We start from the raw sequence: 23,442 nt of genomic DNA on the forward strand, positions 1-23,442 counted from the left end.
ACTGCATTGTTACTGTTGTATGGCAATGTTACTGTTGTACTGCATTGTTACTGTTGTACTGCATTGTTACTGTTGTACTGCATTGTTACTGTTGTACTGCATTGTTACTGTTGTACTGCATTGTTACTGTTGTACTGCATTGTTACTGTTGTACTGCATTGTTACTGTTGTACGGCAGTGTTACTGTTGTACTTCATTGTTACTATTGTACTGCATTGTTACTGTTGTACTGCATTGTTACTGTTGTACTTCATTGTTACTGTTGTACTTCATTGTTACTGTTGTACTTCATTGTTACTGTTGTACTTCATTGTTACTGTTGTATGGCAGTATTACTGTTGTACTGCATTGTTACTGTTGTACTTCATTGTTACTATTGTACTTCATTGTTACTGTTGTACTTCATTGTTACTGTTGTACTTCATTGTTACTGTTGTATGGCAGTATTACTGTTGTACGGCAGTGTTACTGTTGTACTTCATTGTTACTATTGTACTGCATTGTTACTGTTGTACTGCATTGTTACTGTTGTACTGCATTGTTACTGTTGTACTTCATTGTTACTGTTGTACTTCATTGTTACTGTTGTATGGCAGTATTACTGTTGTACTGCATTGTTACTGTTGTTCTGCATTGTTACTGTTGTACTTCATTGTTACTGTTGTTCTGCATTGTTACTGTTGTACTGCATTGTTACTGTTGTACTTCATTGTTACTGTTGTACTGCATTGTTACTGTTGTACTTCATTGTTACTGTTGTACTGCATTGTTACTGTTGTACTGCATTGTTACTGTTGTATTGCATTGTTACTGTTGTACTGCATTGTTACTGTTGTATTGCATTGTTACTGTTGTACTGCATTGTTACTGTTGTATTGCATTGTTACTGTTGTACTTCATTGTTACTGTTGTACTGCATTGTTACTGTTGTACTGCATTATTACTGTTGTACTTCATTGTTACTGTTGTACTGCATTGTTACTGTTGTACTGCATTGTTACTGTTGTTCTTCATTGTTACTGTTGTACTGCATTGTTACTGTTGTATGGCCGTGTTACTGTTGTACTGCAGTGTTACTGTTGTACGGCATTATTGCTGTTGTACTGCAGTGTTACTGTTGTACGGCATTATTGCTGTTGTACTGCAGTGTTACTGTTGTACGGCATTGTTGCTGTTGTACGGCAGTGTTAAACACTTTATCATCATTCAGACGTTTGGTATAATATGTAAGTAATGTCATTGTTATACAGACATCCGGTATAATCGTGTGGTACTATTGTTATTTTTAAAATCGCTGGGTGTAATAATGTGATGCTGCATTCAGATGTTCGATATAATGCGGTGATACTGTATTCAGACGTTCAGTATAATTAGGTGATACTTTATTCAGACGTGCAGTATAATCCGGTGATAATGTATTCAGACGTTCGGTATAATCTAGTGATACTGTATTCAGACGTTCAGTATAATCCGGTAATACTGTATTCAGACGTTCAGTATAATCCGGTGATACTGCATTCACACGTGCAGTATAATTCGGTGATACTGTATTCAGACGTTCTGTATAATCCGGTGATACTGTATTCAGACGATCATTGTAATTGGGTGATATTGTATTCAGATGTTCGGTATGATTATATAGGTGACACTGTATTAAGACAATCGGTATTATCCGGTGATCGTTCGGTATAATCGGGTGATACTGTATTGAAACGGTCGGTATTATTGATATTGTATTCAGAAGTTCGTAGTAATCGGGTGATAATGTATTCAAACGTCAAACATTCGGTATAATCAGGTGATAGTTGGTAGATTGAAGTCGGCATTATGGTGGGTTTAGTATCTACTTTATCCCCCTGAGTCAGTCCTGAACTTCAGTACTAAATATTTCATACCATCCTGACTAGCATTTTTTCTCTGTGACAGATTTTTCACGCTGCTCGGTCATGTTTTGCCTCCCCGGAAGAGAAGGAGCAAATCCTGAAGGATCTGGTCGAGGCGTACGGAGAAAAGTTCATGAAAATGTGAACCGGGTGAAATCGTGCAATACTAGCACGGGATTTGTCACTCGATAAACCTCGTATGATTATGTAGACGGAAGTAGGAAATCACTCGAGGAGATACGAGGGCAAACTCTACGTTACACTGTAAATGATATGAACTGAAGGATGAAAAATGTAAACATCTAGTTGTCATGTACTTAGATATATGTATAACTTGTATTCCAATTAAGAAATTCTCTTTAACTATAACGATCTTAAAATCAACACTTTCCATTTTTCAGCAATACAAATGTGTATCTAAAAGTTTATGTTTTAATAGTTTTTCAGTAATAAAAACATATTCTGGTTTTTTTAAAATGTTTTTTTTTTATTGAAATAAACTGACACGCAAGTTGTATTATATTTCTATATAAAACAAAATACTGACACGCAATTTGTATTTTATTGTTAGATACAAAAAATACTGACATGCAAGTGACCAATTAAGCTGACATAAATCCTAAGAAAACAAACAAAATATAAATGTATTGAATAAATATGTATTTTTCGTTTGCATTAAGGGGGATATTAAAACATTAAAAACTTGTGTAATGTCCGAGTCAAAGATCACCGAACTAATTAATCAGTCGAAAAAGAAATAAATCTAAAATTTATTAAATGCAGTTTCATTAAATATTCGTTAGTATATAATACAGGCACGTAGCATAGCTTTTCAAAGTGGAGGGGGGGGGGGGGGGGGGGGCTACCAGAGGAGAAATTGACTTCACAATTGTCTACGATTTTAGACACACAAAAATCAAAATGGGGCATCATTTTTCTATCACTATATGGGTTCGCTTTTCACCAGTTCATGCTTATATTCTTACTCTGCAATACTACAACAAAGGGGATGCTGTCGTTCAATATACATGTACTATCGTTCAAATGACAGTGTCACTTCGCTTGATCGAAGGTGCAAAATTCACTCACTGATTGGCTGTGTGGTTTTACTGATAACAGTGAGTTTGGATGACCACGCTATATCATCCTTTCAATGTGATTGTTCACTGAGAACAAAATTAAACCCCGTTTCATTGAAATATACACTAGACATTTAGCTCGCTAGATCAAGCGAAGTGTCACACCGTTATTGAAACGATAGTATCTTATTTTGTATGTAAGAAAACCTGACGTTGCATGTAAAAAAATAAAAAAAATAACGGGAAATGAACGTTGTCAAAAAGGGGGAATATTGCCCCTCCCCTCTCGATTCTTCGTGCCTGGAACACGATGCATTTTAATTAATGATTTCGTGAAAAAATCTAAATAGAATCAATGACTCGGTAAAGACGAATGTCAGAATACGGCACAATCAATAGCAACAGGTCATGTGATTCGGTCAACAATGTATTATGTGTATGCTTACGGTACTCCAATAAGATGCTCGGAAACAGAAAAGTATATATTCTCAGGCTAGACTTGAAACAGTTGATCGAATTACATGACCTACCCGCTACAGTGGCACAATTCTGTCTGGCGTAGGCCTGACCTACTTTCCGCTAGTCAGTGTAGGGGAAAGTGGGTCAGGCATGCGCCATACAAGTATTTTGTCAACCGTCAAATACAGCAAGTTGTTGGTTTAGAGAGCATTCGTAACCGTGAAATTATCCATAGGAGTATACTAGGCGTCATACTGTAGACTCGTCTAGATGAAGTTCATCTAAAATGTATGTTTCTTGAAATGATACACTGTCATGTGACTTGTGGTGTTCGAATATCAGGATCTGAAACAAAAGGAAAATGATATTATACAGAGTACTATCGTTTCAATAAGAGCGTGTCATTTCGTTTGATCGAACGAGCAAATTTCATTCCCTGGTGTCAATGAAATGAGTTTGGATGACCACTGTATGCAATTATTTTAAATGAGATTGGTCACTGAGAACAAAAGTAAAACCCATTTCAATGAAATCTATAAGAAGTGTTGCCCAAAAATGTGCACGTTCGATCAAGCGAAGTGGCGCACTATTATTGGAACAATAGTAATATTTCAGGCACAGACTGGACGCGTTTTGGCGCAGTGTAAATAGGATTTGGATTGGTTTCCACTCGCCATGATCATTAATGTTTTTGTTGCAATGGTTAAAACCTGCTTACGAACGTAAGCTAGACAACATTAAGATTTCACGAGTGTTCTTCCTAACGGGACTAATACCCCTCGCGTGGCGTATTCAAACCAGGTCGTATGCAAATTGGTGGCCTTGACTAAATGACACTGGTTCAAGGACACATTCTCATCGTATGTATATCTGTGCCTTGAACGAACGCGCTTGGTGTCTTTTAATTATACCCCCGCAACAAGCTGTGGGGAGGGGGTATACTGGAATCGGGTTGTCCGTCTGTCTGTCCGTCCGTCCGTCTGTAGACGCAATGGTTTCCGGGCTCTAAAGCGTTATCCTTTCCACCTACCGTCACCATATCATACATATGGACTACCCATGGGATGAAGATGTTCCCTCTCGATTTTGGGGTCAAAAGGTCAAAGGTCACGCACACTGGACATCAAAGTAGCAATATGGTTTCCATTTAAATTCTTTAACGGCTTTTTTCATCGCATGGAGATGCTGTGTTCCTAGATACCTTTTGGATCATAATACTGAAGTTTTACCTATTACCAACACCCTTTGGGAGATTGGGGTAAGCGGGGGGTATTCTTAGTGAGCATTGCTCACAGTACCTCTTGTTTTGACCTGGACACAAATGGTACGGAGGAAGACGCAGATGGACAGGGTCATTCCTACATCCACCTCTGCTTTATTTGAGGGGTATCTATATTTTACCTCGATACAGGATACCAAGCAATGATAGGTTACAGCGAATGTTACTGTCAATTACCTCGTTATACCAAGTGTTAGCGGTAAGTACCGGTGTCATATCCGGGTTATCGGTAAGTATCCGCGTTATTTCACTACACTATATCCGGGTTATCGGTAAGTACCGGTGTTATTTTACTACACTATATCCGGGTTATCGGTATGTACCCGCGTTATTTTACTACACTATATCCGGGTTATTTGTATGTACCGGTGTTATTTTACTTCACTATATACGGGTTATCGGTATATCCTACCTCATTAAATCCCTGCCTTAGGTAAGGACCCGGTACAAACAGTGTCTGCTGGGGCCCTTCATTCCAGAAACGACCCAGATTATATCCGTTAATGTACACGAAGCCTTTGGTCCATCCCTGCAACATAAAATTACAGTGCCAAAGTTTACTGTATACAACCTTCATTTCGCTGTAGTTTTGGTTTTTTTTCGCTGCAATTTTATATTCGCTGTTATGATTGTAGTTAAAGACCTTGAAATCAAAATTGCAGTAGTCATAACCTAGCTATGACATCATACAGAAATAAAATAAAAGTCAAGCATTAATCTAAAACTGAATGAAACCCCCATTTAGATTCGATACTTTAAAAACAACCCGGAGTGAATTTAAACTTTATTACATAGAAAAGTGATTGCCGTTCCTACATACTAAATAAACCTGTTGTGTACGGACAGGGCACAAACCTTCATATTTAGATAGGAGTCCAGCGGTGTATTAGCAATGAACTTCCGGCCTCGATAAAATCCGGGGAGGTCGCTCTGACCGATATACTTTCCCCAGACAAATCGATCCTGCAACCTGAAAAATAGCACGAGAAAATCGAGTTTTATTCAATAATAAAACTTGGGTCAATTATTGGTTCAAATTTGGGACAAAGTACTGATCCCGGGAAAAAAAAGTGGGGGGACGCATAGTCATAATAGTATTTTTATGCTGAATCATTTGAAATAATTTTTTCATACATTTTTTTGTTTTGGTCTAGAATGAATGGCCTGATTACTCCTCGTTACATCGAACGTTAATGTTCGCTGGATAGATATTTTATAGAATTTGAGGACAACACAAGGTGTTCTCATCTCGATTGTTATAAGTTCTTCATGTACGTGATTCAGGCACCAAGAAGTCTATGAAATAAAGGAGTTCTCAATATTTTTTATTGCGTTGTCTTTACATGTTATTAGTTTTTGGGGGTGGGGGGGGGGGGTGGTGGTAGTGAATGCTGCTTCTGAATGATGCTCAACGCAACAACGCAATTTGATGACTGGAAGCAGATGTGACACAATTTGCAGTTGCAAGAGATTTCATTGTTGCCAAAGCATCACATCTCGCCTTTGAACTAGATATCAACACCATGGTTCAACAAATGATCTTCATAGAGTATATACTATATAGGTAGACCACGTGTGACTTTAGCAGAACAGGATCGCTTCATCCGATTGCCTCATCTTCGTCAACGATTCACAACAGCGTCATCGACAGCATTTGCCGGGTTTACAGAATATCAGATCAGATTGTTCGCAAACGACTACGGAACAATGGTAAATGAGCAGGAAGACCTGTTCATGGCTTTATTCTGACCCCGCAATCGCCGGAACTGACGTAAGTGATCTCCGGTTCATAGAGTATGGCCGCGACAACGCTTAAAACTTTGATTGAACGAGCTATTGGAGCTCTTTGTACTGAGACCTTTGGTCTAACGAGCTGTTCTACTAAGAATTTTGATCTAAAAAGCTGTTGGGAGCTTTTGCTAGCGACACTGAGGTGTGGTTCTGCGATGGTATAACTATGTGTGATGGGTGCACATACTCAATGAATCGTCTCACACACACACGCATATTTACCTCTTGTAGAAGTCTTCATCAAATTCCAGAGGGTAAATCTCGACGTCGTCCAGCAACTCTCCGTCCAAGAGACAGTTGTTGTCCAGACCTGATTCAGAGAATAAACATTGAATCCAGCACAACTTTATATACATGTAGCGAATCTATAGCCCTTCCTCATGAATTCCATAATGAAAATGTCAATGTAAGATTGTTCATGTCTGTGACCTTTTCTTCTAATAAAAAACCTACCCTTCCGCTGCTTGTCAAGCACCGTCTTTTCCATAGTTCCGTAGTTCACACGTCCTCTGTTCTCAACCAAAATATCCAGTACCCTTTCTCTCTGCAAGTATCGAAAGCATTTTCAATTTTGTATGCAAAATCGTCGATTCCGTATCTACTCGAAAACTATGGACAATACCTCTCTATATTACATTGCAAGGTTTAAGGAGGAAAATCTGATATGGGTGAAAAGTGAAAGATATGTATAATAATATTTTGAACTTGAAATGTTTCAAATTTGCCTTATTTAGATAAACCAAAAATTAATGATATGAAGACTTTGTCATAAGAAATCTATATACAGAATATGAAAGCTCTATCTTAAATACTAATAGTTCAGATGATATTAAATAGGTAAGATTCTTATTAAAGATAGGGAAAACTTCCAGGTCAAGGTCACACGATCAAACACCTAAGTATATCAAGGTCTTGCCATAAAGAATCTATATACAAAATATAAAAGCTTTACCTTAGATAGTTCAGAAAATATTGAATAGGCCAGGGTTCTTTTTTAAAAGATATGAAATGAAAGGTCTTGCCATAAGGAATATATATGCAAGATATGAAAGATCTACCTTAAATAGTTCAGGATATATTGGATAGGCAAGATTTTTATTAAAAGTAGGTCAAACTTCCAGGTCAAGATCACACACCATTCCATCACATGAAAGATCTTTCCGTAAGAAATGTTTATACAAAATATGAAGGGGGAAATAGTGGAATTTTCCTCTATGTCAGTATATAATCTATGGGGCACCCTACCCCGGGGGCCATGAATTGCACAAACTTGAATATACTCTTTGTTGGGAAGCTTTCATGTAAAGATATTTTTTGGTCCCGTGGTTTTTGAGAAGATTTTCCTATATGATATTAGAATGTAAAACTTTGATCCCCTATTGTGGACCCACCCTATCCCAGGGGAATATGATTTGAATAAACTTGAATCTGCAATATGTCAGGAGGCTTTCGTGTAAATGTTCACTTTTCTGGCCAAGTGGTTCTTGAGAAGAAGATTTTTAATGATTTTGTTATTAAAATATCTTAAAGTGGAAAATGATCTTAATGTCGATACGCCGACTCCACATGCAAAGTCAGTGTTTACAAAAACGTCGGGATGATCCAGACTACTTATAATCTACATTTTCGAGTCAGCAATGTCTTCCATTATAATTGACATACAGTACCGGAAACGCTTCAGTATAAAGTCCCAGTGAAATGTTCACATCCACATTATCCACCATTCCCTCCAACACAGCTACGGAGTGACCATCAACGAAAACCTGGAAAAGGGAACCAGGAAAAGTGACCTGTCTATCAAACGGAACAGAGTAGTCACGTGACATGATTGACTTCATAGTCAAGACAGTATTATACCAGGAATGTTTTAAAGTTAATGTGTCATCGATCATGCAGTTTTCATGCTAATTGACGCCCAACAACGAAATATCTCGGTACAGGTACAAAGTATTAAAACAGAAGAGGTTTATGCATAACGATTTCTTAAAGAACTTCATTTCTATTTTTGAATTACATGTACTATCGTTCCATTTTTTAACAGTGTGTTCCTTTGCTTGATCGATCATGCAAATTTCACTCATTGATTGACCGTATGGTTTGAATAAAAGTAATTTTCGATAACAACACTATGCCATTGGTCACTGAGAACAAAAGTAAAATCTGTTTCATTGCAATCTATGAGAAGCCTGGGCCAAAAAGTTGCACTCTCGATCAAGCACATTAACACGCTGTTATTGGAACGGTAGTTGAAAACCGTTGATAAAGAACATTTATTTAAACCCTCATTCAAAATAGTATACCTCATTTTTACTAGATAATTGTAATTTTGTTTTAGAAAATATTTTGATTTGTGGCTTTGACCTCGATCCTGTCCCTGGGGAAGTCGGTGAAGGTCAGGTTATGCCCGTGGGTGATGTTAACCCGGTATAAGATGTAGCCATAACTCTGTCCCCCAAACGTAACCCCGTCCATCGAGTGTAGCGGGAGAAGCTCCATGGGAACAGTTCTATTCATCCGGAATTTCTGGAGATAAACGATTCAATGATAAATGAGTCATAATGGCGGAAGGATTTGGTTTTGCCAGATAAATAAATGGAAACGAACAACAAAGAACGACAAATCCGCTTTATACTACTAGTATAGATTGCATCTTGACTGTGATAAGGTATCTTTCTATTAGTCAAGCTCCAAACAGTACATCTTCAAAGAACATGAACTTCCGTAAAGTCTACCTGAGGTATTTTTATGATGTTTTCTAACGACATGAAGTCTTGGATGTGGACACGACCTGCAAGAATATTTTCAGCTGTCAAGATTTGATAGATCATTTGTTAGCTTTGAAGAAATATAACAATGACAAATAAATTTTGCAAGTTTGCTCTTCAAAACAGCTCCATCATTTAGGTTTTACTGATATCATTATGCGAGGTATTTTAGATTATACGAAGCATTACCCCAGTCTTCTTTGGGCGTGTCGTAAGGAATGTCAAATCGAGGCGTCTCTGGAATATACATGACAAACATTCATTTATTTTGAATTTTCCTTATTTCATAGCAACTGTCTATCTAAACAGGGATTTAATAATTAGTAGATTCTATTTACCAGGAATAACCTGGTGGATTGACTCAATAGGGGTTTAATAGATAGTAGAATTCTATTTACCGGAAATAACACCGTGATTAATTTAACAGGGGTTCAATAGGCTGTATAATTCTATTTACCGGAACTAACATCGTGATTGATTTCAATCTCTACCCAGAGATGTCGTTCCTTGTTCTCGCTTGCACCTCTGTTAACGTTTCAAAATAAGCAATGTTATTCCACATGTAAATCCACTTTTTTTTTTTACGTCTAATAAAACTAAGAACTATTTTATAAAATATCGGGAAAATGTAAGACAAGCAACTATTTGTAGATATTTTCCATTACTATATATTCTTCATGTACCTATGTACAGGCCTGGTGCAATAGAACTACCCAATATCCACATTTCAACCCAAATCAATGCTTCTTGTGTTACAAAAAGACTTGACATCTGCTCAATATTTATTTATATACGTATATTTTTGTAACTGAAGTCAAAACCATACTTTATTTGAGCATACGTGCCATTTTACAAAAATCTTGTAAAACCCTTGAGACGTAGTGAGTGTAAGGAACAATAACTCTGGGTAGAGATTGGATTGATAACCTCTCGTTTCCACAGAAACTAGGGTTCAATAGGCTGTAGAATTCTATTTACCGGGAATGGCATTGTGGATCAACTGTCTCGCGATTCTGTACTTCTCTGTCGTGTCTCCAGCTTCGGTCAACAGAGCATCGTAATCTACGAAATGATCACCATTCATTGAAACATAGGTAAGTACGTGTTTACCCAGCTTTAGCTACATCGTAAATTCACCACTTCATACACATACTACTTACCATAGGAAGTGACGTCAGTCTTAAGGGTATTTTTTTCAAAGTCCCAGTTTGCCCCATTCATAAAGCCGAAGTTTGTCCCTCCATGGAACATATAGAAATTTATCGAGGCGGATCGATTCAAAATGGCCGCCACGGTGCTACCAAAGTCTGAAAAGTAATAAACGTATGCATAAATTTTAATACAATAATTTTTAAGATTATAATCATAATCCTTGTAGAAATATATATATATATATAAAAGCACTGAAAAGGCCACGGCACTGTTGGTTATTTAAAAACTCGAATTTTTGACGCAACCCGCGTCTTTATCAAGAGACATATATTACATAAACAAATAACACGCAAAAACGACAAGTATCGATAAACTACATTGATGACAAGAGTGATACACTGTTGTACTGAGTGATAAAAATGGTGGTGGTTTCGTTGTAAAGCGTGTTTACTGACTATGTTTAGAGAGTTTGTACCATGGTCGGGTCGGGATGAAAATAGAATTATTCTTGAAAATTACAGAAATCAGATAAATTTAGAGGGAACACTTACAAAACAATGTGATTATGGAGTAAAATGGTGGAAAGATAAAGATAATGATATGGACTGATTAAGTTCAAAACAATATTAGGTAGGCCGTACCATTGATGATTCGGATATGGTGAACAGCGAAAAATAATGATTGCCAGAAGAACACGATCAAATAACAAACAAGGTCAATCTCAAGACACAGATCTAGCATTAAAATCAAAATCAACAATCAAATAGGTGAATGGGAGAGAAGTCTAAGGAAAAAGATACAGTATAATTTTTCAAGGTAATACACCTTTCAAGGTCAGACAAATTAAAGCCGCATTCTAGAAACCCCGACATCGCAACACAAAGAGTCATGCGAATCCGAACCTATGTGGATTTAGAATAATGTTTTACCATAGTTTTGAGGTCTTAAGATGATATATTAATAAAATACTCCTCTTCAAGGTCAATTCATTTTTTCCTTTATTTTAAAAAGCCGCAATGTCGAGACTAGAATATGAAAGGGAGAGAGAGAGAAAGAGCTATAAAAATTCATGTTGTATATAAATATATATATGACAGACCTAAGTGTATATAAATATATAGATGACAGACCTAAGTCGATAAAAAACAGGTAGTGACAATTCCATCGCCAAACGCTCGGCATCAGGTGTGAATGTCACGGGTCCTCGGAGATTACCTTAAAAAACGGACGCCCCGTATCACAGTAGGTGTGGCACGCTAAAGAACTCTCACTGCTCAATGGCCGTAAGTGCCGAGCACAGGCCTAAATTTGAAGCCCTTCACCGGTCTTGGTGACGTCTCCATATGAGTGAAAAATTCTCGAGCGAGACGTTATTCCAACAACACCCGATACCTAAAAGTGTCGGATCCACAACATGGATACAAGGTCAAATACAAAAAGTTATACAAAGCATTAAAATAACCAACGACACGAACAACCAGATTGTCAAATTTTCGGGACAACCCGTCCCTTCTTCAGGACAAACGAACTTAGTGCTTTAATATCATTTTGACCAGCTGTATCATTTTGATCCACTCGCATACCTCTCAATCTTGTTTCATTGCTTTCCTTTTATTTATTTATTTGGCCACATTATGTAATTCTTTTTGTTTCCACATTATGTAATTCTTTTCGTTTGTCCTGAAGAAGGGACGGGTCGTCCCGAAAATTTGACAATCTGGTTGTTCGTGTCGTTGGCCATTTTAGTGTTGTGTATATATATAATATATATATATATCCCGATATATTTCGGGCCTTCAACAACATTCCTACGCGTTCCGTTGTTAATTGTTGGCATCAAGTTAATAAATAGGTAATGTAATGTGATATATTTACCATCGAGCGATTGAGTATGATGTTGGTCGCCCCACTGATCGAACCACCCCGACCAGTATTCCGTCACCATCAGGGGGAAGTCATCATCAAGTGTCTCCACTTTATCGAAGAGTTGTTCCCCTTGGACGATGTCCTGGAAGTTCACTGTAGGTAGTGCCTCTGCATAAAATGAATAAACATGGCTTTGCAGATATTGGATTGTCTTGGAATTTATAGAATATCTAATTTTGTCCGACAAGCACTGGAATTTAACGCTAGGAAAATCATGGTTTTTATTCCATCATGCTTCATTTTAGAAGCCCTCTGATTGGAAAGCTTCCGACAGAATTACGAGGCACTAACTTTTTCTACAGCATTTAGCAATTTCATAAAGAAAAAGATCTTTATCATTTTCTTTGGTCAACATGTCATACAATATAAGAATATCCCCGTGATAACGATAAAACTCATTATATTGTACGGGGAAGAAAGAATGCTGCGGTTCGTGCACTATCACATAGGAAATTACTCAAAAATCCTATATATACAAAAAACACGCTGTGTAAAATGCCCCAATCTTTGACGTCATACTTCAAAAACAGGGTCATTTTCCTCGGCGAATTAATTGGATATGTTTTGGTTTTTTTAAATACAAAATTCCAGATCTAGTGCAAAATAATTACAAGTTATATGGAAACTTATAAGTTTATATGAGAAAAGCAAGTAACCTGGGAAATTCAACAATATACACTTCTAGAACTAGTGTTTGCTAAAATATTCAAATACAAATACAATTGTCTATAATGTGGACAAACTCCAAATTAGTCCTGATATTATTTTTCGTAAGCTGCTTTTATTGAAGATGAAATTCATCACAAGAAACGTAGAATCGTCATGGCAACTGTACTTGAGGCCAATGTAAGTAATATATCAAAAAAAGAAAGAAAAATATTTGAAAAGGGTTTTTTTTCCCCGGGAAATATATGATATACGACAATATGGAAAATGGTTATTTAATCTGAACATTATGTATCGTATTACATTCCAACGTGTTTTTTATTTTTTAAATGATAAAGTTAAAAATCTGGGAAGTGTTGTAAGAAAATAGCACTATCGTATTGTCATGATGACAAAATAACCACCACGCTGACGTCACAATGCTAATCTAACCATAATTATAAAACCGGTATTCAAGACAGAACCATAGCTATGTCATGTCTGTTACATCTTGTTCACTGACAAATACGGAACTTTTCTTCTTTTTTTTTTAAATAAGTCTGAAATTACAAGTATAATTTTAAAACATCACGTGTAAATATAAGCGTTAAATATTTTAATTTTTTTGACGTATATTCTTCAAATAACAGCAGCTGGCGTGCAAACCAATTTTCATAAAGCAGTAACACACTTATTTCAATTTGTCTGCACATCAGCTGCTGTTAAATGCACAATAGATGTCAAACACTGAACATTTGATGCTTACGGAAATCACAGCCGTGTCTGAAATTTCCACCACATTAATACACCAAACTGAACGCGATTTCATGTACAAATGCCATATAACTCTCTCTCTCTCTCTCTCTCTCTCTCTCTCTCTCTCTCCTTTTTTAAGTCTTAAGAGCCTGTCATTGTAAGAGAAGAGAGCAGCATCCATAAAAACCTGCGGACATATTATAAGATGTACGCGATCTGGGATATTTATCATTACAGGACCTTCTTTCAGCATCTTCCAACAGATTCAATTTGATACCCTAAAAAAAATTGGGTTTTTTTTCCATTTGACATGAATCATTTTCCCCTAAAGTAAGAAACATTTTGGTCATGAAAAATATTCTATTCGCGTGTTCATGTATTTGAATATTCCAAACACTTAATGCATATCTGTATTTCAAAATTTTACTGTTAAATATAGCTAGTATTAAACCATTAATTGTAACTGATATATGAATCCAAATGATATATATGAAAACGGTAGAATCCATGGCTATTTTGCTTTAGTGCCACATTTCAACAACTCATTTCTTTCATTATTTGATCGAAGACATGAGTCAAATCGACAGCATTCATTTATTTCTGCGCTGCATAAGAAGTTCTTCAGGATTGATGTATTAAAGAAATCCGCAAAACTTCATCATTGATAACAACTCTGGGGAGAAAGACATGCTTTCGCTCTTGGAGAATTCCGTGTTATTTTTAAGCCTGTCTGTTTGGATTAATAACTTTATATTGCTCCTTTCAGCAGCTGTTAAAATTGTTCAAAGTGTCATAATTTGAATTTGGAAATTATAGAATGAGTTGTGTAAATGTTAATACAAACTCAAAACGCAATATATACGCTGACTGAGGTCCGATGTTCATAATTATCTTCCGAGCAGACTAAAACAAATAAACATACCACAATATTAGTGTTGCAACAAATAGATAAAATCTCGATCAATTCGGAAGCAAGCAAAACAGTTTAAACGAAAGAGTGGCCCACATTTCCCAAGCATTCTTGGTGCGACTTGACCCCTTTAATTGATTCAAACTAATTAAAATAATTGCATACCTACCACAAATAAAAACTTATCACATAAGATTCAGCTAAATTTACCCTAAATTGAATAGAGAACACGGTAAAAATGCGAGATAAAAAGTCACGCTCGAGTTGGCAAGCGGATGAATACAAATGACTCGTTTACAAGATACCTCCATGGGTAATGCAATAAGGTGAAGTCATTACAATTACGAAGGTCCCGGGACAATTTGCCAAACACTTGAAGTGTTTGTAAACAAGGTATTTCTATGTTACCCTTTGGTGCTGTTTTATTAAGCTAGTTTATCAAGACTTGAGAAGTTCATCGATTGCTGACTGCGCAGTGGGACCGACAGTCTCCGCCGAGCGTGCAGGATTTAAGACAGGCCAGGGTAAGCTTAACAATATCATGTCTTAGTTTTAAGTAATTATTATATTTTGTTGCAATTTTATTTATTTTCTCATTTCTGGTGCCATGGGATGATTCGCATTTCTTTGATTTTTCCGGAAATTGTTTATAAAAAGGTATGAAAATCCAAAAAGAAGAAAATCTCTACTTATGGGCAATTATGATCAATATAAAGGACCGAACAGGTTTTTTATTAAAAGAAATTAATAGAAATAAATGGAAAGTAAAAAGGTGAAAACGGCACCTTACTGTCCCTTACAACCCAAGTTCCAAGACAGATTACAATACAGAAGGCTTTATAAACCTTTTTATCTGTGATATTTCTATCAATTTGTTTTTCTCCATCAATCAACATACATTTTTTGTATTTTACACTTAGGATATCACGTGATTACTATGATGTCTGACACCAACACCTCGTTTCTGAGTAATGTGGAATGTGCGGATAGATACAAGTTATTCCCCTTTGATAATGTGACGTTTTGTGGAGCAGTTCACGACGGGCTGATGTGTTGGCCGCCCACAGCGGCCGGTGAAACTATTAGGATAAAGTGTCCACCTTATCAAGGATTCGATCCCAGTAAAGAGGCGGTTCGGAAATGTGGTAGAAACGGAAGTTGGGAGGAAATTTACGAATCCATTGTGACGATCTCTAAAACGAACTTTGCCGACTGCGTCATACCGTCTGATATCGACATATTCCGGAAATTTGACGATCGCGACCGACAGTCAGCGCTGGCGATGAGCGCCGTGGCGCTGTCTCTTCTTATCTTGTCTTTGCTTAGTATCATTATTGTTTTCTTATTGTATTACTGCATTCTTCCTAAGTTTGTAAACGGCATTCTTCATGTTAAGATTCACAAAACCCTCTTTGTAGCTGCCGTTTTGGACATATTAGCAAAAATAGCCACACATGCTTTGTTCATCTATGAACTAAGTAACATTTCATTTATTAATTCTATAATATTTACAAGTTTTGTGTGCAAATTCCTGGCCACGTTTAAACAGTACACCGAAATAGTATTCCTTGGCTGGATTGCAGTGGATTCCAATTTTCTACAGATATTAAGCAAGTCTGACCATCTGTGTAGTTTCGGGTTTTCAATGTATTGCATTGTGGGATGGGGATTACCCATCGTGCCCTTGACGCTGTGGGTTGTCACCCTGGTGGTGGACCACAAAGTACAATGCTGGATCGACCATACGTCACATCCGGTCATGTGGGTGATTGACATTTACAAACTCTTTATTCTGACCATCACATTTGTTTTTCTGTTGATGGCGATGGTTAGACTTCACATGAAGATACACAAGGACAAAATTTACGACCTTCCAAAGTTGAAATATGAGGTAACCCTGTCGTGTATCTACTTCGTGTATGTGTTTGTATCTTACGCTCTGGTGGTAGTGCCGACCCACAGTCCACTACGGACTCACCAAGTGGTCCAACATTTAGCCGTTATTTTTACGTCATCCAGGGGGCTATGTGCCGCCATAGTATACGCTTTTGTGAATAGAGACTTCTTGAAATTCCTACAGCATAACGATGTACGTATGCGTTTTGGGAAATATCTTGCTCTGAATATTCAGTAAGTTTTCCAAAAGTTTTAAATGAATTGAATTTTTGAACACATTTTATTGACAAAAGCATTGGAAGGATTGAGTACTTTTCAATGATGTACACTTTAAACATGCATTTTATACAGAGTGAGTGAAACTATATCATTTTTTAAAATGATCGAATAAATAACAAACAAACTAATATTATGGGACATAAAAATTAGCACTTACAAGCTTTAATTTGTGAAAAAGGTCTTAAATTTGTGGAGAATGAATGGTTGCTTTCTTTAAAAGTCAGGTTACATTACATGATTTTTTGTTTTCTTGCAAATTTTGTTACAAAATCTCCTCGCGTCACTCTGAATCCAAATGATACATCTGTTAGCTTTTATGTCTGTGATGCAGTTTCCAGAAGTGACGTTTGTATACAATATTAATTCGCTATATTTTATGCAGTGTGTTAATACTTTGTGTTGTTCTTGTATTTTGTATATGTGAATATTGCCGCAAATAAAAATAATTTTTAGGCGAAAAATCTTTGCAAAGTAGACATTATACAGAAAGAGATTTTTAACTATATTTTGTTGTTTCGTTGCTTAAAAGAGGACCGGACAATTTTCCCATGCTCGAAATAATTGATGACCTGGTGATTTGGGACTTGTAAATTATGAATTTTGGCAAGTGCTTTGTAAAGATCACGTGCCCTTGGGGCTAGTTAATTTGTATACGTATCAGAATTCTTAAATTATCAGGCTAATAAATTAGACGTGTATGCGTCCAAATTTTTATCGGATTCAAAATATTTTCTTTTTTCTGTAACAAATGAAAGAGCATTATTATAATTATTCAATCATGGAATTTAGGCCGGTCATTTGCCATATATCTAATAGGTGGGTGTAAATACTAAAATCGAAATACAATATAATAACTAGTGTGGTTTTTGTGTTTACATCCACCCAGTAAATTTTAAAAAAAAAACCAACAATTTGATTCATTTTTATATCCACTGATGAAACGGAATAGTAAAAGTTCTCAAATGACCATTAAAAATTAAGTTTTAAAAATGTTGCTAGCCTAAGTGACCAGTGAATAAAAATAATGATATTACTAGGCCTGAAAATGCATGTACTCGCCTATAAATTATTTCTCCGTTATCATGTTATGAATCTCTACATATGTTTATTTTTATTGTAAAACTTTGATTCCTACATTTAAATCTACCATGATTTGTATATTCTTCCACAGATTTAGAAACAGCTGCCTCGTTAACCACTGATTAAGAATTTTATCCTTCAAGAACAAAAAGTCTCCTTTCACCTTTATCTTTAAAAAATATTTTCGCATGTCAATCCTAGCATCAGAACGATGGAAAATCGACTAAAAATACAAGCCAAAAATCTTTTAAACTATCGTAATGAAATTCTAAAAACAAAAATATTATTTTTCTTTTGTATTCGATATCCGGGAACTGTGTGTTTTTGAATTGTCGGTTCCCACAATGCATGTCTGAAATCTTTTTCTGCAGCGTTGATTGATGGCACGTGTCAGAGGTTGAGCAGCCGTGTCTTCGGAAATAGCTCACGTCCCTTCAGCTGTCGCTGATTCTAAACCAAAGCCAGTGTTTTTTGTGACCTTGTTTTGCGTCATACGATTTCAAGACTTAACTAACCTTGTCCAATGACGTCACATTACTCTTCTTCCAACCGGGGATCTTAATTTCCTTAGCTAATTTTTGGTTTAAATAATGATAATTTGTTTGTTGTATAAATACGACGTTTCGGTGAATAAATTAGTAAGACGTGTACATGTATAGAGGTCATTTCTGCGACCCACTGTCAAGGTAATCCTTGGCTAGCGAAGATGAACGGACGTTAGATTTTGTGTGTTGATGTCAACTTTAGAATGGGGGCAAGATGATGTTATGGGGCCAGTGACCTATCGTGTTTTACTTCACCTGTGTGTAATGGCCCGGGATGTAACCTAGATGTTCAAGTTCATCTGTGTAGAATGGGCCGGCGTATAACCTAGATATATTATAGCTTGTCTGTGTAGAATGGGGCGGGTATAACCTATAGATATTATAGCTTGTCTGTGTAGAATGGGACGGAGAACAACCTATAGTTATTATAGCTTGTCTGTGTAAAATGGGGGACGGAGTATAACTTATAGATATTATAGCTTGTCTGTGTAGAATGGGGGGACGGAGTATAACCTATAGATATTATAGCTTGTCTGTGTAGAATGGGGGGACGGAGTATAACCTATAGATATTATAGCTTGTCTGTGTAGAATGGGGCGGGGTATAACCTATATACATTATAGCTTGTCTGTGTAGAATGGGGGACGGAGTATAACTTATAGATATTATAGCTTGTCTGTAGAATGGGGCGGGGTATAACCTATAGATATTATAGCTTGTCTGTGTAGAATGGGGGGACGGAGTATAACCTATAGATATTATAGCTTGTCTGTGTAGAATGGGGGGTGGGTATGACATATAGATATTATAGCTTGTCTGCGTAGAATGGGGCGGGGCGGGGTATAACCTATAGATATTTTAGCTTGTCTGTGTAGAATGGGACGGGGTATAACCTATAGATATTATAGCTTGTCTGTGTAGAATGGGGGACGGAGTATTAGATATTATAGCTTATCCGTGTAGAATGGGGGGACGGAGTATAACCTATAGATATTATAGCTTGTCTGTGTAGAATGGGGGACGGAGTATTAGATATTATAGCTTGTCTGTGTAGAATGGGGGGACGGAGTATAACCTATAGATATTATAGCTTGTCTGTGTAGAATGGGGCGGGGTATAACCTATAGATATTATAGCTTGTCTATGTAGAATATGGGACGGGGTATAACCTATATATATTATAGCTTGTCTGTAGAATGGGGCGGAGTATAACCTATAGATATTATAGCTTGTCTGTAGAATGGGGCGGAGTATAACCTATAGATATTATAGCTTGTCTGTGTAGAATGGGGGGGATGGAGTATAACCTATATATATTATAGCTTGTCTGTGTAGAATGGGGGACGGGGTATAACCTATAGATATTTTAGCTTGTCTGTGTAGAATGGGACGGGGTATAACCTATAGATATTATAGCTTGTCTGTGTAGAATGGGGGACGGGGTATAACCAATAGATATTATAGCTTGTCTGTGTAGAATGGGGGACGGGGTATAATCTATAGATATTATAGCTTGTCTGTGTAGAATGGGGGACGGGGTATAACCTATAGATATTATAGTTTGTCTGTGTAGAATGGGACGGGGTATAACCTATAGATATTATAGCTTGTCTGTGTAGAATGGGGGGACGGAGTATAACCTATAGATATTATAGTTTGTCTGTGTAGAATGGGGCGGGGTATAACCTATAGATATTATAGCTTGTCTATGTAGAATGTGGGACGGGGTATAACCTATATATATTATAGCTTGTCTGTAGAATGGGGCGGAGTATAACCTATAGATATTATAGCTTGTCTGTGTAGAATGGGGGACGGGGTATAATCTATAGATATTATAGCTTGTCTGTGTAGAATTGGGCGGGGTATAACCTATAGATATTATAGCTTGTCTGTGTAGAATGGGGGACAGAGTATTAGATATTATAGCTTGTCTGTGTAGAATGGGGGGACGGAGTATAACCTATAGATATTATAGTTTGTCTGTGTAGAATGGGGCGGGGTATAACCTATAGATATTATAGCTTGTCTATGTAGAATGTGGGACGGGGTATAACCTATATATATTATAGCTTGTCTGTAGAATGGGGCGGAGTATAACCTATAGATATTATAGCTTGTCTGTAGAATGGGGCGTAGTATAACCTATAGATATTATAGCTTGTCTGTGTAGAATGGGGGGACGGGGTATAACCTATAGATATTATAGCTTGTCTGTGTAGAATGGGACGGGGTATAACCTATAGATATTATAGCTTGTCTGTGTAGAATGGGACGGAGTATAACCTATAGGTATTATAGCTTGTCTATGTAGAATGGGGGACGGGGTATAACCTACAGATATTATAGCTTGTCTGCAGAATGAGACGGGGTATAACCTATAGTTATTATAGCTTGTCTGTGTAGAATGGGGGACGGAGTATTAGATATTATAGCTTGTCTATGTAGAATGGGGGACGGGGTATAACCTACAGATATTATAGCTTGTCTGCAGAATGAGACGGGGTATAACCTATAGTTATCATTGCTTGTCTGTGTAGAATAGGGGGACGGAGTATAACTTATAGATATTATAGCTTGTCTGTGTAGAATGGGGGACGTAGTATTAGATATTATAGCTTGTCTGTAGAATGGGGGACGGAGTATAACCTATAGATATTATAGCTTGTCTGTGTAGAATGGGACGGGGTATAACCTCTATATATTATAGCTTGTCTGTAGAATGGGGCGGGGTATAACCTATAGATATTATAGCTTGTCTGTGTAGAATGGGGGGACGGAGTATAACTTATAGATATTATAGCTTGTCTGTGTAGAATGGGGCGGGGTATAACCTATAGATATTATAGCTTGTCTGTGTAGAATGGGACGGGGTATAACCTATAGATATTATAGCTTGTCTGTGTAGAATGGGGGGACGGGGTATAACCTATAGATATTATAGCTTGTCTGTGTAGAATGGGGGGACGGAGTATAACCTATAGATATTATAGCTTGTCTGTAGAATGGGACGGAGTATAACCTATAGATATTATAGCTTGTCTGTGTAGAATGGGGCGGGGTATAACCTATAGATATTATAGCTTGTCTGTGTAGAATGGGGCGGGGTATAACCTATAGTTATTATAGCTTGTCTGTGTAGAATGGGGGGACGGAGTATAACCTATAGATATTATAGCTTGTCTGTAGAATGAGACGGAGTATAACCTATAGATATTATAGCTTGTCTGTGTAGAATGGGGCGGGGTATAACCTAGATATTATAGCTTGTCTGTGTAGAATAGGGGGACGGAGTATAACCTATAGATATTATAGCTTGTCTGTGTAGAATAGGGGGACGGAGTATAACCTATAGGTATTATAGCTTGTCTGTGTAGAATAGGGGGACGGAGTATAACCTATAGGTATTATAGCTTGTCTGTGTAGAATAGGGGGACGGAGTATAACCTATAGATATTATAGCTTGTCTGTGTAGAATGGGGCTGGGTATAACCTATAGGTATTATAGCTTGTCTGTGTAGAATGGGGGGACGGAGTATAACCTATAGGTATTATAGCTTGTCTGTGTAGGATGGGGCGGGGAAAATGTTCTAGGTCTATATAGCTTACTTGTGTGGAATGTGGCGGGGTGTAACCTAGATATATAGCTTGTCTGTGTAGAATGAGGACGGAGTATAACCTATAATTATGATAGCTTGCCTGTGTAGAATGGGACGGGGTAAATGTTCTAGGTCTATATAGCTTACGTGTGTGTAATGGGGCGGGGTAGATGTTTTAGCTAATCTGTGTAGAACGGGGCGGGGTAGATGTTCTAGGTTTGTATAACTAATCTGTGTAGAACGGGGCGGGGTAGATGTTTTAGCTAATCCGTGTAGAACGGGACGGGGTATATGCTCTAGGTATACATAGCTTACCTGTGTAGAATGGGGCGTTGTCTAACCCATTGAGTCCCTCTGTGTAATTGTAGAACCCGTCGGAAGTAAAGAACATTTCACGTATACCGTACTCCTCCATTGTCTATCAAAACAACTTATATTTTAGCTGTTCTACATGTATATATGACATAACTATATGATAAAAATACCATAGTTGACTATCGAATCAAAATGCTTTTTACGACTGTAATTCAAGGTATCAAAATTTTAACTTTACGATGAAAGTACTAAATAAAAGTAGCAAAGATTTTAGTGCTGTAGGTTTTTGTTGTCTGTTTTGTTGAATTATTTACCCTACTTAAATGCATCATCATAAATATCCCCAAACGTAAAAATATTAATATCAATTTACTCATGTAATTCAGAGTATGAAAGTTTTCTCCTTAACAAATCATCTTTTTAAATCAAGGTATTAAAGTTTTCACTGCAATAAATCAATGTTTTCACAAAAGTGAATCTATATATTTTCACTGTATGAATCAATGTTTTCGCTGTAAAGAAATCCATGCTTTAACAATAGTAAATCAATATTTTCACTATAGTAAATCAACATTTTCACTATAGGAAATCAGTATTTTCACTAAAGGAAATCAACATTTTCACTATAGGATATCAATATTCAATATTTTTACAATAGGAAATCGATATCTTCACTATAGTAAATCAATATTTTCACTATATAGGAAATCAATATCTTCACTATAGTAAATCAATATTTTCACTATAGGAAATCAATATTTTCACTATAGGAAATTAATATTTTCACTATAGGAAATCAGTATTTTCACTATAGGCAATTAATATTTTCATTATAGTAACTCTGTGTTTTTACTGATTTTACAGTATCTAACTCAGAATATTTTTATTTTAAACTTAATATCTTTACCTGCTTCAGAAACAGCAAATGTTGTGTATCGTTGCTGTAGGAACCAAACTCGTTTTCGACCTGCACGGCGATAATAGGCCCCCCTCTGTGATACTGTAAATGTAAAATGTCACTAATTGTAATCTACTGAATTCGTATATACATCTGTAATGAGAGATGATTATACGTCACTAAGG

The 23,442-nt window shown here is 36.7% G+C and overlaps 3 protein-coding genes across 4 annotated transcripts in view; 2 read left to right on the forward strand and 1 right to left on the reverse strand.

The window, feature by feature from the left end:
* The window catches only part of LOC125682937 (adenosine deaminase-like), a 28,617-nt gene extending 26,257 nt beyond the window's left edge, over window positions 1-2,360 (forward strand). For both annotated transcript variants that reach the window (XM_056139917.1, XM_056139918.1), the window contains one exon: window positions 1,927-2,360. In XM_056139917.1, the coding sequence (XP_055995892.1) occupies window positions 1,927-2,028 (102 nt within the window). In that variant the 3' untranslated portion in view covers window positions 2,029-2,360. The remainder of the gene's footprint in view (window positions 1-1,926) is intronic.
* A 71-nt stretch (window positions 2,361-2,431) lies between these two features.
* Window positions 2,432-23,442, reverse strand: part of LOC125682935 (beta-galactosidase-1-like protein 2) — a 28,719-nt gene continuing 7,708 nt past the window's right edge. The window contains exons 5-18 of the mRNA XM_048923542.2: window positions 23,267-23,359; window positions 22,360-22,462; window positions 12,284-12,442; window positions 10,417-10,563; window positions 10,235-10,318; window positions 9,446-9,493; window positions 9,224-9,279; window positions 8,853-9,014; window positions 8,159-8,254; window positions 6,945-7,035; window positions 6,714-6,801; window positions 5,556-5,670; window positions 5,113-5,229; window positions 2,432-3,766 (exon numbers count right to left, since the gene is read on the reverse strand). Coding sequence (XP_048779499.1) covers window positions 3,671-3,766; window positions 5,113-5,229; window positions 5,556-5,670; window positions 6,714-6,801; window positions 6,945-7,035; window positions 8,159-8,254; window positions 8,853-9,014; window positions 9,224-9,279; window positions 9,446-9,493; window positions 10,235-10,318; window positions 10,417-10,563; window positions 12,284-12,442; window positions 22,360-22,462; window positions 23,267-23,359 — 1,455 coding nt within the window. The 3' untranslated portion in view covers window positions 2,432-3,670. The remainder of the gene's footprint in view (window positions 3,767-5,112; window positions 5,230-5,555; window positions 5,671-6,713; window positions 6,802-6,944; window positions 7,036-8,158; window positions 8,255-8,852; window positions 9,015-9,223; window positions 9,280-9,445; window positions 9,494-10,234; window positions 10,319-10,416; window positions 10,564-12,283; window positions 12,443-22,359; window positions 22,463-23,266; window positions 23,360-23,442) is intronic.
* Window positions 14,658-17,281, forward strand: LOC125682936 (PDF receptor-like). The gene is made up of 2 exons (XM_048923543.2): window positions 14,658-15,169; window positions 15,566-17,281. Exon 2 carries the CDS (start codon window positions 15,583-15,585, stop codon window positions 16,777-16,779), a length of 1,197 nt encoding a protein of 398 aa, XP_048779500.1. The 5' UTR covers window positions 14,658-15,169; window positions 15,566-15,582; the 3' UTR covers window positions 16,780-17,281.

Source organism: Ostrea edulis, chromosome 6, assembly GCF_947568905.1.
Source record: "Ostrea edulis chromosome 6, xbOstEdul1.1, whole genome shotgun sequence".
Classification (NCBI taxonomy): domain Eukaryota; kingdom Metazoa; phylum Mollusca; class Bivalvia; order Ostreida; family Ostreidae; genus Ostrea; species Ostrea edulis.

Bases quoted from the DNA above. Each gene is read 5' to 3' on its own strand.
- LOC125682936 (XM_048923543.2), top strand. From the start codon at position 15,583: ATGATGTCTGACACCAACACCTCGTTTCTGAGTAATGTGGAATGTGCG.